The sequence below is a fragment of the Rousettus aegyptiacus genome, unplaced genomic scaffold (genome assembly GCF_014176215.1).
Source record: "Rousettus aegyptiacus isolate mRouAeg1 unplaced genomic scaffold, mRouAeg1.p scaffold_m13_p_14, whole genome shotgun sequence".
Lineage (NCBI taxonomy): Eukaryota > Metazoa > Chordata > Mammalia > Chiroptera > Pteropodidae > Rousettus > Rousettus aegyptiacus.
Window position 1 is genome coordinate 31,468,582 of NW_023416289.1, and position 15,401 is coordinate 31,483,982.

The 15,401-nt window shown below is 49.6% G+C and overlaps 1 protein-coding gene across 1 annotated transcript in view; it reads right to left on the reverse strand.

Annotated features, from left to right (window-relative positions):
* PEPD (peptidase D) overlaps positions 1-15,401 on the reverse strand; it is a 112,231-nt gene that overhangs the window by 51,028 nt on the left and 45,802 nt on the right. The window contains exons 8-9 of the mRNA XM_036231574.1: positions 13,524-13,599; positions 12,559-12,605 (exon numbers count right to left, since the gene is read on the reverse strand). Coding sequence (XP_036087467.1) covers positions 12,559-12,605; positions 13,524-13,599 — 123 coding nt within the window. The remainder of the gene's footprint in view (positions 1-12,558; positions 12,606-13,523; positions 13,600-15,401) is intronic.

The window sequence follows — 15,401 nt, forward strand, 5'->3', positions numbered from 1 at the left end:
GACGTGCCTCCTGGCAGATGTGGAAACAGGCTTTCAGAGTTCCTGGATTAAACCCTCATGACACCTACAGAATTCATCGTTAGGCGGGAAAAACTCCCAGCCCAGAATAATTGCTCCCACAGGGAACATCCTTCCACACCAGAATGTAATAGGGCTGGTTGAGAATTTTTGAAACAGCAGCACCAAACCTCACAGCATAATCACAACTGTCTGCCTGCTCTGGGAGCCAAACCGAAATCACGGCTCCTACAGGAAAATTCCTCACTGGACGCTGCCGAGATGGAGCGATGTCTTCTGCCAGCGCCACGCTGGACAAGTGCCCCTTGGAGGTGGGCACCTGGGCACACCCTCGCCCCTGCCCTGCCCATCGGCCATGGTGCTCCTTCAGGTGTACAGACAAACAGACAACGGGAAGCCTATTCCAGGGTGGGAGTGGGGGCCGAGCCAGCTCGCAGGCAGAGGACTTGCAAAGGCAGGAGGCTGACTAGAAATTGACACAAAACATGAGGCGCAGTCTCTTTTTTCCCACAGCTCTCCCATTTTTCTTGAACTACATTACCCTTAGACCGTCTTTTATTTTTCTCTTTTGATAAAGACACTGGCATGAGAAATCCTTCTCAACTCTGAAAGAACCGATGGCATGAGAGAGATGAAAAAGGCGATGAAAGGGTCTTGCCTCGGCACCGAGGAGGCAAGGGGGGGCCGTGCTGTGTGCCCCAAAGGCTGCTGGGCTCCCGCGGGTTGCTGCTCTGCGGGAACTCCAGCCCAAGGTTACCCGCTATTTCAATTTCTAGGAAAAGCCAAAAACGTCTCTTGATTTTTAATCATTGACTCAAAACAAACCAAACAAAATAAACAAAACCAAAAACTCCCTCGGCATGGGCCAAACTGAAGCTGCCTGAGCGCTGGGTCCAGACCAGAGGCTACAAGTTTACAACCTCTGGCCTTTCTGCTTTGCTAGAAAATTCCTCATGAAAAGCGAGAAGGTGGGGACCCCAGGGGTCTCCCCATACACATCGAGACCCTACCTTGACAGAAGCTTCTCGAGGCCCACAGGGGCCCCAGGGGAAGGCAAGGCCATCTAATAAGCTGTGGCTGAAGCCAACTCTGCAGGGAAGCTGCCTCCTGTTGCCACAAAGAGGGGGCTGGCCCCCCAGGTGTGGTTCACTCCCCACCCCCGACCTCCTCAGCTCCTCTGGGAGGCTCACCTTGTACAGTGAGCCGACAGGCAGCCCAAACCTTCCTCCTCCTTCCTTCTGGGCCTGAGCAATTTCGACAGCACCCCACATCTTGGGGTCGATCAGACAGCTCTGCGTGCAGGAGCCAGAGCAAGTCTCCCTGTGGGAAAGGGGAGGAGAATGAAGGAGCGTCTTCCACCTGTGTTTTTACGGGACCGTGAGGACAGCACATCTGAAAAGAGCAGAGAGTCAGGGATGGAGAACAGGCCGAAATGGGAAGGGGGTCTCTAAGACGAACGGTGTGGTGGCCAGGTTAACGATGGGTGTCATTAGTGAGCAGCGCAGTCAATGTGAGGGGGTTACAGGAAGTGAACAGGAAGACAAGCTTGAGAAGTTTCTACTGACGCAGAAGTAGGAATTATGAGAGAAGAGAAAAGAGCCTAGAAAAGGTGTTCAGCAAACCCAATACATATGGAATAGGAATTCAGAAGAAGCCCTGAGGCGAAGAAAAGTTTTCTTGTTCAGATGGAAGAGCTGGTTCCTAGACCATCGTGGGAGCTTGTGGGGACAACACCAAGCCTGTCTGCACAGCTCTGTCCCCCAATGAGTTACCACATCAGCTCCCATAATTGAGAGAAAGCCACAAGGAGACCAGGGAGTGAAATCTGTCACGGTGACATGATAAATCATTACATCACAGGTCTCAGATAACAAGACCCAAGGGTCATGTTTGCCCCCAGGGAGTAACTATGGTTGACGGGAAACACACAGTGAGTGACACTCCCAACCTGGGTCTGCAAGAGGCCACTGTCACTGGCCTGTCCTCCTGTGGGCAGACCAGCCTCAGTGGTGGCCAAACTGTTCCTGACTGCTTGTTGCACTTGCTGACATCATCTGACCTGTCGCCTGGATCATAGCCAATAGGCTGTGTCGTCTTCCACCTCATCTGATCTCTGTTAGGTGTGACTGCTTCTTTGTTTCACCCTCCACTGAGCTAAGCCAGAATACACCTGATCTGAGTCTTGCCATTTGAACTGTATGGCTCTCCACAGCCACCCACACCCCTACTGGCATCAGACCCATGAGCCAACACAATCCAGCTCACACGTCTTCTCAGGGGGCTGACTTCACCTGGGCCTCCAACCCAGCTTTGAGGCTGGTGGGATTTTGATGCCCAAAGTACAGCGGAAGCCGAAAACAACACTGAGACAGATCCTCAGGAAATATTGTTACTCTTGAGAATAAAGAAAGAATCCTTTTAACATCAAGGCAAGAAAATAAAAAGTCCCTTAGAAAAAAGAAAGAGGAGAATTTGCCTAAGATCTCCGGCAACAATGGTTTCACGGAACAAAGACTCAATACCCAGTGAAGCCATCCTTCACGTAGGAGGCAATAAAAGGACTCTCAACATACAAGGTCAAAGGAAAGCATCAGCAGAAAGGAAAAGCATCGTGCAAAACAGGGGTCTGCACTGCATCCAGTAAGACAGGGCTACGTCTAAAAACTTATTAAAATGATTATAAAACAATGCAAATGTTGAAACTAACTGATGGAAACAGAAGTTACATGATAAAAAACTGGAAGATGGGAGAAAAGAAGGTAAAGAGTAAAACCATGATAAATTCCTCACTTTTCAGTGAGGAATCGATATTGTTTAACTTTTTTTCAACAGAAGGAGAGACATAGAAAAATAGAGGTCATTTTTTTTCTTAAGTTAAAAGTAATTCTACAACAAAAGTAGAATGCATGTAATAAAAAATAAAGGAAAGTTCGCTATCTTTCTAACAACAGAAATATTTTTAAAAACCAAAAAAGGCAGAAGAGAAACCAGAAAGCACCAGATGGGACTCTGGGTGAGAGACCAAACACGCTGGTCACCATAATAAATGCCGATGGCTCTTCCAACACTGGGCAGCACTCCGTTTGGAACAAATAAACTGTTGCTTGCAAACACAGTTAAAAATAAAGAAGTATGCAAGGATATACCAGGAAAATGTGACAAAAAGAAAACATTTCATAGCAATAGTCATATCAGACAGAGTCAGATTCAAGACGCAGAGGAGTAATTAAAAGGGGTTCTTTCTTGTAAGCTAAGAAAGATAAAATACATAATAAAGTTGCGACAACCATCAGCCTGTATGCCTCAAACAATTTGGTATGAAAATGAATTTAAAAAAAATACTCTATTATGAATCTCAAAGAGGAATTTATAAAACTACCTCTCTTAATCCCAGAGTAAATATACAGAAAGTAAGAGAGGAGGCAGATGGCTGGAAAAAGATAAGAAACCTTGTTTAAGGTACATCAAAGTACATACTCTAAAAATAAAAGGCACTTTCCAATATATGTTTAATTTTATTTTATAAAATACTAACAAAAACATTTCTAAATGGGCTGCAAAGAAAAATCTCAAAATTAAGAAAAATCAAATTTACATAGATTACATTCTCTAACTACAATGGTGACGAAACCAGAAACTAACAATAAAAAGTTAACCAAGAAAGTTAAGTGGACACATCTCTCTAGAAATTAGAAGAAATACTCTTAGTTCATGAAAGTCAAAAATCGAATCAATCAAAACTTCTTAGGATATGGTCAAAGCAGCATTAAAAAATCGATTAGACAAAATTCATCTCCTATTAAAGAAAGAATGCAAATAAGTGAGGATTCAACTAAACAAGTAAAAGATGAATGTTAAAAACAAGGCCAGGGAGGGAGGTTAAAGGAATTAATAATAAAGACAAGCAGTAGAGCTCACAAATGCAGTTAAAAGCTGATTTTATGAAAAGGCGAATAAAACTGTTAAAATTCTGGCAATGCTAATCTCTACAGAAAGAACGTGAATATGTAGTATTAGGAATGACAAATGAATTACAACTACAAATAGAGGAGATAATTTTCAAACTTAAAAAAAAAAACTCAGTTCAAATAAGTTTTAAATTCTTGGCAAAAACAAAAACTTTCCAGGAAAATGTACTGTATGGACTCGAGAGAGAGAGTCAGAATAAAACAATCCCTTAGGAAAAACTGGAACGTTATCAAATTCTCCCCGAAGAAACAATCAGTTCTAATAGTATCAAAGGACCTCTTTAGAACTTCAAGGAGCAGAGAGCCCCTATGCTTTCTAAATTGTTCTAGAAAATAGAGAAATGTGAAGATCTTTCCATCGTGATCTCAAAAATCTTGATCTCAAAATACGACTGAGAGTTTTTTTAAAACACGTATAGCTCAATCTCCTATTTTGAGTTCACTGAAAATGCTAGTAAAGAATAACAACAAAGCAATCATTAAAACGCTTCCTAGATATCAGGCCTGTTCTATATAGCGTCCATATACTAATTCTCCAAGTCCTCCTTTCTCTGAAGTTATTATTATTATTATCCTCTTTCCAGATGAGGAAACTGAGGCACAGTAAGTGGCAGAACTGGGACTCAAATGTGGGACACTGGTACCCGGCGACCACGCCCTCACCACTAGGGCATACTGCTGCTCCATGTCAGTCCCGCAGCTTATTAAAACAGTAATCCACAGGGACAAAGCAGTGTGTGTGCCAGGGAGGGCACGCTGGCTGTAGACCAGGAGGTCTGGTCATCAAATTCACCTAAGGTACGCCAGTTAGATACCAGTCCTGGTATCTAACACCATTCTCCAGTGAAAGGAACCGGGGCTCCTTGGAGCAATGGCTGATTCTACGGCTGGAGCGGGTTATGTACAAGATTAGCCTAGAGCATCTTATAGTGGCAGAAAGTAAGAAAGTGCTCTGAAGGCAAAATAATGGGGGTGGGGGTGTCAGAGGGGCACAGGAGCCAAAAGGCCTTTTCATAAAATCAGTGACCAAAGCTGGATGATCCAAGCAACCAAATAAATAGCATAACACTGGATTATAATCCAAAGTATAAAATATAATCCACAAGTCCATACTGATATAAGTAAATAAATGGCTGAATAAATTAATAAATGGGGAAGAAAAGACAAGTCTCCTGTACATATTCCTCCCTCAGACAGACAGAATATAACTCCCCACTCCTTAAGTATGGGCTCTGCAGTCACGTCCTTCCAAAGACTGCAGCATGCAAAGGAAGGGGGAATGGTAACTTCGCATGGAGAAAGCTGACCAGCATCAGGTGATCAAGGTCAGCATCAGTGATAAGTCAGGCTGTACCCCTGATATGATGTGATGGAAGTGGTCTTCCTCCCAATAACCTAGGATCCCAGGCCAACCATGAGAAAGACATCGGAAAAACCAAAACCAAAGGACACTCTACAAAACACTCGACCGGAACTCTCCTCAAAACTAAGAAATGTGAGAAACTGTCACAGCCAAGAGGAGCCTAATGAGACAGGACAACTAACTGTGGTATGTGGTATCCTGGGTGGGATCCTGTAACAGAAAAAGGATATTAGGTAAAAGCTAAGGAAACTGGAATGAAGGGAGAACTTTAGATAATAATAATGAATCAATATTGTTTATGAATTGTGACAAATGTACCATTAATCATGTTAACAACAGGAGAGTATGGATGTAGGGTATGCGGGAACTGTCTCGAATTCCCGTAACCTTTCTGTGATCTAAAACTATTCTAAAATACAAAGTTTATTAATTGCTTAACCTACACACATACATACCCGCACGTGCGTGCACACACACGGGCAAGGGAGATGCCAAAAAGGCAGGTGATAAACAACCTTTCCTGATAAAATCTCCTAGCAAGCCAGGAAGAAAACACTACTTCCTTAAACTGGTGATGAATATTTATTGGAAATCGATATACTCAGAATCAGGTTCTAAGGTGAAACACTAGAGGCAAATCCATAAAGATGCCTGCTGGCACCACTGCTACTAACAGGGATTGTCCAAGGTCAATTCCCTTGGCTTTGAAAAGAAAATGCCTATTTCTATTGACTTTGTCCCCAAAAGCTCTAATTAGCGCTGCATGTTTACAGGAAGACTTTCTCTGGAATGCGTCCATTTCTCAGTTTCTCTTAGAGGCAAAACGAACTATCTGCTTTCAGCCAGGGTCCCACAGCCTCTCCACCATGAAGACCCCAGCTACCCCCTCAGACACCAGGCTCTGCTGAACCTCATGGAGAGAGCTCTCTGCCCTCATGTCGGGTGGTGTGGACAGAGCAGGCTGGATGGACACATGAGAGCAAACCGTCCTCCCCAGGACGGGGCTGCCCAGGATAAGGTAAAGCCTCCTCTGAACTCCAAGAGCTGTCCGCTGGAGACAGCCCTGGCTCTCAGAAAGAGCTTGGCTCACTGAGGTGCGGCCAGCTGGGCGCAGCTCTCTGGGCTCCTTCCTGAGGGGGCATCGAACCGATGGGGGTTTCCTGAGCCCTCTGTGGTAGGCTGCGTGCGGCCAGTCTCCAACAGTCGAGGAAGTGCTGGCAGGAAACCTGCATCGGCCTCGCAACACGAGGCAAAGAGTGGGTTTCACCACATTCAGACCTGGGGTCTCGGGGGGCCCTTTTTGAATGAGCCATGCCACCATCTTGTCCCTCAAAGTGGCCAACAGAGAGAGGCTGTGTCTGCTGGGGAGGGCACTGCCTGCAGTGACCAGGGCCACAGAGAAGGGCCCGTCACATCTGTTCAGAGGCTTCCTGGACCCAGACCTGCTCCAAAGGCTCCAAGCAAAACTCTAGCATTTTCGTAGGGCTGGGTAAACTGAGGGAAGTCTCATTAATGCCCAGGCTGAGACCAGATTAGGTCAGAAAACTCCCAGGTGAGTGGACGGTAGCTGCACATCCCCAGAACCTCAAAGAAGGAGGGAAATAAGAGCCTGTTGGTGACGTCCATCATCAATGAAACCTGGGTCCTCTGCATGTCCCATGAAGGGTGTGGCCAAGGACATGTCTGACCACCACATCCACCACGCCCAAGCGAGGGACGGGCCCAGGCATCTGGCAGATGGTCCTTCAGTGGTGACAGTGCAGCAGATGAAAGAGGAGGGCACCGATCTGAGAGGCCTGGTGGCCTCTGGAGAGCTGGAAGTGCAGTCAGTCCCAGGCCAGCTGCGGGGTGGGGTGGAATGAGGCACGAGCTCAGCAGGCAACTGTGCCGGGCCAGGCCTGGGGGCCAGGAAAGCAGCAGCTTGTCTGCCTCCACTGCCGTGGCTTCTGCAGCCGTGATCACTGCGGGGGGGTGCGGCTGTGGGGTTTCCCATAACTCCCCCGCCTTACAGTTGTCCTTGCTGGAGTTAAACTTTCTAATCCTCCAAAATGAAAAACAAAAACAAAAACAAAAAAACTGGCTTTGTTTAATAGGAACGCAGCAACGGGTTCTGCAACCTGCTCCCTGGGGTGGGTAACATGAAAGACAACCACTTGACTCAGCACCCCATGGCTTGGGTGGACTGCGCGTGTGTGTGAGTGCCTGTGTGTAGCGTGTAAGCGATCCGTGTGAAGTGTGTGTGTGTGAGGCGCGTGTGGCATGTGTGGGGTGTGCATGCACCTGTGTGGGGGACGTTTACAGGTGTGGTGTGTCTGCATGTGTGGCGTTGAGTGTGGCAGGTGTGTTGTGTTTTGTGTGTACGCTAAGTGTGGTATGTGTGGGTGGCGTATGGTGTGGTGTGTGCATGCAACCCGTGCACAGGGTAGGGGGGAAAAACCCCTCAGTTAGGTCCCCATCCCCCACCCCCAATCTGGACCCAGGGCCACAATGAACACAGAATCGTGACTTGCTCCATCTGGCTGAGGGGCAGGAAAAAGCAAGGAGACGTTCAGCCCAGAGTAGCACAGCTGGGCATGTTCTTCATTAACAAAAGACGAAAAGAAGGCAGGTGGCTGTTATCGTGGGCTGTTGCCTGTGACAGAAGAGCAGCGAAAAACCCAGGCCTTGTCTAAGGTCTCCAGATGGGGTCGGCGTGTTTGCCAAGAAGGATCCCAGCCTGGGGAGGAAGACAGCGCAACGCTGTCCCCTAGCACACCTCGCACTCCCTCTGCCTTTCAAAGGACTCGCACAATCCCCACAGAAGCTGTCACAGAAGGGCCCGAAATGTCCCATTCACAGCTTGGAGAAAAAGAGAGTGTAATTTCAATTAAGGTCTCAGGCTGTCAAAGACATCAAGTTATTAATCTCCTTGTGGCAAATGTGAACCGGGACCTGCTTACACAGCCAATTGAGCATGCTCTAAATTAGTGTTTGCAGGTAATTGATTCAGCTGCCAGCCCCATGCCAGCCGGCTACAAGCTGGTTACACCACTAACATTAAATAATATGAGGCGGTAAAATGGCCCGCCTGATTGGGCCTGCAGTCAGATGCTCTTAGCGCCCGATTTACCCAAACATTAATGTCTTATTGGTTTAACACAATTTACTACACCTCAATTGCAGAAAGTGATTTTCATTTCCTCTGAAACCCCACTCACAGACACGGCACAAACGATGCCATCAGCTTTTTTTTTTTTTTGAAACATGCCTTCGACATTTTATAACAAACCTTTGATAATAAAATTAAAAAAAAAAAAAGCATAAGACTTAGATCTGGGTCTCCTGGCCATATCTCTTGAGTCTGAGGACTCCCATCTCGGTGGTGGTGTGTCCTCCTCCTAGAAAATCAGCCCCATCTCTTGCCCCTCCTCACTCCTGCCCTCCCCCTAGTCCTGACATGCAGGAGCTCCTACCCTTCTTGTCCTGTGTCCCTCTGTGGGGCCAGGGCTGGCCATGGCATGTTCTAGGCATGCCCTTCTAACCCAGGGGTCGGTGGCCCGCCCAGGAATCTGGCTGTCCTGGACCTTCCTGGGGACGGCCCAGCCTGCACTGAAGGGAAACTTGCTTACGTGGAGGTTCTGTATTCCCCACCTGGTTAAGAAAAGAAGGGTGAGGCTCACAGTGGCAAAAATGGGAGCAGAAGAATAGCTTAGGACATTTTCTTCTTTCTCCTGTCCGTCCATCCGTCCAACCCACCCGCTGTATTTCCTGATACCAACTGTGGAGCAGACACTGCAGGTAAATGAGACGAGGTAGGGGTTCCAAGGACACAGACCACGAAACTGTGTCCCTGAGTTCCCCAGCAGTGGCAGAGAATCATGTCTGTGGGGAAGGAGCGTGAGGCAGAGCGAAACTGCCCCACCTCACGACTGTAGATGCCCCAGGGGCTTAGGCTGGCACTGGCAATTGAGAGTGCCCTCCTCCTCAAATATGTCCAGAGACACCCCAAGATGTGACAATGTCCTAGGACAACCATTTCCCACTGTCTTTAGGGGGTGACACCCTCTGCCCCCAAAAGTCACCCCACTCCCCTGTCCTTCAGAAAGAGTCTGACTCCTTCTCATGGTCTCTGCTTTACCTTTACCCCAGAGCAGTCCCCACCCTCTACCCCAGGAGCCCCCTGCCGTCAGCTCTCAGGGACCCAGAGATCAGACAGCTCCAAGGGCGGACACTGCTTCCCCTCTGTATCTCCTATGACCAGCCACAGGCTGGGCACAGCGCACAGCAGGTGTGCATCAGTGCACACACCTGGCACGCAGAGCTGAATTAACACCGCTCAGCACCCTCAGGGCAGCGGCTCCGGGCCATGACCTTCATTCATATTTCTCCCCTGACCCACAGGGGCAGCAGCACTGTGGCGAACCCAAGGGTGGGGGAGGGGAGGAGGCCGATGGGTCCAAAGACAAAACTAAGATCTCCCCAGAACTCAGCTCAATAAGAAACCCTCCTAAACAGCCAAATGCAACATGTAGACTTTGGATCCTAACTTGAGCAGACCAACTCTAAAAAGACAAATATGGACTAGATATTGATAATATTAAAGAAAGAAAGAATTACTATTAATTTGGTTAGATGGGATAATGACATGGTGGTTACATAAAGGAAAAAAATATCCTCATCAACTGAGACGCCTACTGATGTACTTACAGGTGAGATGATATGACAGCTGCGATAGTATTTGGTCTTAAATACTACAATGATACAAAACTAAACAAACCCTGATGGGGTCTTTGAGGTTCTTTACTCTATGGGGGGTGGGGGAGGGAGTATTTGAAATTTGCCATTAAAAGGAAAAATAAAAATAAAAAGACTGCCATTACCTTGGGTGGGTAAGGGGTAAGGAGCTGGGGGAAGTATTCTGAGGGTCCTGGCCCCTGACCCAGAGCTCGCGCACAGGCCTGTCCACCTGTAACACGGTCAGGCTCTGGGACACGGCTGGGAGGACAGCTCGGGCGCCTCCTGTGAGTCACCTTCAGAGCCGGGCGCCCTGCAGCACAGGGCTCAGAGCCGCCAGCACGCAGCGGACGGCAGGGTTCCACGCTGGGGCAAGCTAGTCCTGCTCCAATTTCTGGGTTATTTTTACCTGAGGCATCAGCTGTGGGTCACTACGGGCCAATTCAGGTGAGAACAGTTTCTGGGGCAGTATCGATCTCAGGGGCCCTGCCCCGCCCACCTCCCGGGTAGCCCCACAGAACTCGTCCTGTCCCAGATCCTTGATGGCGCAGGGGCACTGGGAATCCTTAATACTGCTGCATCAGAGACTGCGTGGAGGCAAAGGCTGAGCCGACTCCACATGCCCTTCACCATCCTCTTGGCTCCTTGTACGAAACATTTGTCCCTCTTGGAACACCAGGCAATGGCGTGTTAACCTCTTACCACCCAGGGTGACAGGAGAGAAATACAGAGGCTCTCAAGTTCAGGCCCCTTTCAGGGCTAGACTTTGAAAACACATCCATCTCCAAGCCACGTGGCGGTGAACGTAAATGCCCACGCTGACTGCATCTGCTCCTCACACTCGGCCCACACTGACGGTGGACAGGCCAGAAGGGCTGGGAGGGGGATGTGGAAGCAGAGCAGGCCCTGAGGGTGCCCCAGGGGGACGTGGGCCCTACAAGGTGGGCAAGAGGAGGCAACACAAAGCTCTTCAGGCCTGGTAGGAAAGGGCGGCCCAGGATGGGGGTGCGGTGGGGGGGGGGTAGGTGAAAGTAAAAGGTAAAACTCTTTTTTCTGTACTCACACTTCTGATACTTGGTGGGTTTTCTATACCACCAGGTCTCTGATTCTCCGTGGAACAACTGGGTGTCCTACAATTTAATTCTAGCACTAATTGCTGTAGTTACCACAGACCCCACAGGTTAAGGGCTCAGTCCCACGAGACTGTCCCCACTCCAGACACCAATCACAAGTCCGTGCCTCTCTTCTATAAATTGGGGGTGCCCATGACCCCTCTTTGGGTCTGATAATTTGCTAGGATGGCTCGCAGAACTCAGGGAAGCGTTTACTGTAACCATTTTATTATGAAAGATAATAACTCGGGATGAGCCAGATGGAAAAGATGCACAGGACAAGGTATGATGCGGGAAGGGCACGGAGCTGGACACCCTCTCCAGGTGTGCCCCCCCCCCCCCAGCACCTCGACGTGCTCACCAACCTGAAGCCCTCCAAACCATGCAGTGTAAGGTTTTTAGAGAGGTTCCATTTCTAGGAACAATTGACTGAATCGTGGGTCAGAACGCAGCCCCTCTCCTCTCCCTGGGGGCTGGGGGTGGGGCTGAAAGTTACCACCCTCCAGGCAAGCTGCCCCATCTGCCCCTCCCCCTTCCCCAGGAGGCCCTCATTAGCATAAACTCAGGTGTGGCTGAGAGGGGCTTATTGTGAATAACAACAGATTCTCACTTCAGTCACTTGGAAAATTCTGAGGGTTTTAGAAGCTCTGTGCCAGGAACTTGGGGGCAGAGACAAACTGTGGATTTCTTTGTGTGTCACTGGGGAGAGACAGCAGCCTCTTCTGTCCTCTCCCAGGGGGGCCTCCAGGTGGTGTGGTCTGTGGCAGTGACCCAGGACATGGGTGGAATGTGGAACCGCTGGGGCTTCCTCACACCACGGGCAGCAGCATGCTGACCTCCAGGTCCGGGAGGAGGGATGAGGGGCTGGCCAGGGCACACTCGTCACAGCTGGGCAGCCCCAGGAAGCACCCGGTAGCCCTGGCTCACTGCAGGCCTAATTGGAGCCCAAGGCCAATGGTCCTCTCCAAAACACTCCGTGAGCCGCTTAACCATCCCAAGACCCAATTGTCCAAGCACAGCAGACATAATGGCAGTGTTTACACATAAAAATGGCAAGCTGTTTTACTAGTGCCTTTCAGAGTCACAATAGCAGCTCTTCCGTAAAGTTCCCTGCAAATTGCACAAAGTCCAAAGAGGGGAATAATGGGGCACTAAACCAGCCTGAAAAGTAATCAAAGACCATTACCATCAAACGCTCTGCCAAGAGCCAGCAAGGTGGACAGAGTTGCAGGAAAAATCCTTTGCCCATGGTGCCGAAGCCCTGCTCATAACCCACTCAATCTGTGCACGTCACTGAGGCGCCCCATCTGTTACTAGTAGCTCAGGGGACATAAATTATTGCTTTTACGTTTTAATCTTTACCCAGAGAAACACAGAAGCTTACCTTTCCATCTCATATTCTTTCATTCCCACTTTTACAGCCTTCATTACCTGGAGGATGGATATTAAGTAAAGACATTTGTATTAAGGAGCTAAGTAGCATGGCCTGATAATATATAACATTTTTTCGGAAGAATCTCTTTCTAAAAAAAAAATGAAATGTGCACACAGTGGCACAGAAATGTGACAAATTAGAACTTTTTCAAAGTCCCAAAAGCCGTAGAGTTTATTTAAACCACGCTGGAGCACTTCCACTCGGAAGCCGACAAACGCCCAGCACAGAACTGCGGCTCGGGCGGCTGCGGGCCGTTAAGATTTAGCCAAAGTGTCCGTGAATGCTTAGTGCTCAGAGGCTATGGTGACTATTCTAAAAGGTTTCCTTTGTTTAACGTCCATAAAACAGAGAAAAGGAACTCATAGGAGAGATTCTGTTGCCCACAAGGGACCGCTGTCTGTCTCCTGACACAAAGCTGTTACTGTCACCAGGCGGGCACTGGACTATCCCGGTCACCTTGACCGGCTTTCAAGAAACACACTTCCTTAGTTGCTCTCGCTCCTCAGATGAAGCGGGGAGGCTGGAGAAATAACCGTGTGAATACAGTTTCAGAAAAAAGGAGGACAGTAATGTGCTTGAATCATGGGTAAGAACAAAAGATTCTTTCAAAGGACCTGGGACTACCAGAAGGCCAGGAAGGAAAGCCCCGCCTTCCCGCCAAGTGGGGACTTCTGGCTAGGAAACTCCCTGAAGGGTGGGCGCCTTAAGAACCTCTGCGTCCTTTCCCTGTCCCCACTGGAGGACAGAAAAGAGCCATCACCGCGTGTCTGGCCTGACGCGACACTTGCTGCTTGCTGGCACGGCGCTGAAGCCTGGAGGTGCCCTGAGCTCGTCCTTCTCAATGCTGCCCTGTTGCCCCACACGGAGCAATGCTGCTCGACCAACCCAGCCAGAACAGCCGGGGCCCTGCTTACCTCCCGATGGGCCTCACTGGAGATCTTATTGGCGTAGCGCAAAACTTCCAGCTCCATGTCCGTCTTAAAGACCCGGCTTCAGGGAATAGAAAAATAAAGCGGCAAGTCAGTGACCTCTAGCAGGAGCCAGCTGGACCTGTTTAAGGAGACCCCGGGGCTGCCACACCTGCGTAGCTTGGGAAGGAAGGAGCATAGGGCCAGGTCATGCCCAGCCAGGCTGCTGATGGGCTGCCTGGGCAAGTAGCGATGGCAGAGTGGGCCATGAAGCCCCAGGAGTGAAAGCTGCACTAAACACTGCCCGCCCTGACCTAACGCTTGCCTCAGGCGTGCAGGCTAGCTCCAGTCACAAGGTCTGGAAGCCTCTGTGGGTGGTGGAAGAAGCCCAGGTTCTGCAGCTAGATACACCTGGCCTCACTGAGACTTGGTTTCCTCACCCATAAAATGGGGATAAAATCTACCCGACGAGGCTGTTGGGCCTGAATCTTAAGTAGGCTGCCTCCCAGGGCTCTGTCTATCCTCACCCACCTGCCCTCCCAGGGCTTCCTCCCTATCCTCACCCACCTGCCCACCGGGCAGCCCAGGAATACCATGTCACTCAAACCCCTGCCTGAGACAGGGGTGGGGGTGGGAACAGGGTGCTACATGGTGTAGCCAGTTACAGCCTGAGTGCAGGAATAAATGTGGAAATAGCCGGTCTGCAGAGAGAAGCAAGAGACAAGGAGCAGACAAGAGAGAAACAGCAGGAAGAGAGGGGTTTAAGTGGTGCCACTAGGAGGCCCTGCTGACCTTTGGAGAGCCACTGCACTTCCTGCGACTGGGCTCCTGGGGTCCTCACAATAAACTCATGCCCAAATTTGGTCAGGTTTCTGGTCCCTGCAATCAATCTCATCCCCAAGTAAGAATCACAAAGAGAAGTTAAATAAATATTCATTTTCTACCTACACCATTTCAAATAAGCAACTCCGGGTTATAGCCATGCCCAGTCATTAAGAGCACAGAGTCCTCAGCCAACCTTCATGGCCAGCTCTGCACCCTTATAAAAGGTGACCCATCTTCACCAAAGCTCCCACATGGCCACCTCTCCCTCTCTCAAAGGGAACACACTTAAGCATGCTCCGGATCAGCAGAGCCGGGGTGTCTGATGGCAGAGCAGCACCTGCCCCTCCGCCCAGAGCGCCTCTCATCCGGCCACGGTCCACCCTGAAGCCTGATTGCCGGCCCCAGCGGGAGAGGCTGCTGGCAGGGAGGGCGCTCCCACCTCCATCAGAGGCAGCAAACCCTCGGGACTTCACAGAAGCAGCCTGAGCCACTGACTCACACCGTCTCCATGGTGCCATCCAGCTGGGACAGCCAGCCATTTGTCACCAGGAAGTGAGGAAGGCATCTTGCAGCACAGTGATGCCTTCTTAAGACTGTAAAATCTTCTGGGGAATATGGAAAACGCAAACCCCCAATCCCACTGAGACTTTTCTCAAATGAACATGTTTTCTCTCCAGAGGGGCAGACCCCGAAGCCTAACAGTTTGCTCTTTATGATCCTAAAGATGCCTCAGATTCTGCATCAGGTGCTGGGAGCAGCCCCACCTGGGGAACAGAAAGCTTATTCCTGTGCTGTCTACAGGGTGAGGATCCAGAGCTATGGGTGGGACACAGATAAGCAGATCAGGCTCCTGAGGTCCCAATCCACTCGCAGGATAATCTAGCAGGCCCTGAGGCTTCACTCCCCACTGCGGCCCTGCTTGGCACCAGCCCAAGGAACTGGCAAGTGGGCAGTGGCCTCTCTTCTCAATCGCAGTGAAGACCAGAGTGACAACACAGGTGGGAACAGACCCGGGCTGTTTGCCTCTGCCCTCTGCCCGTCTATTCGGCTTAGCTCTCT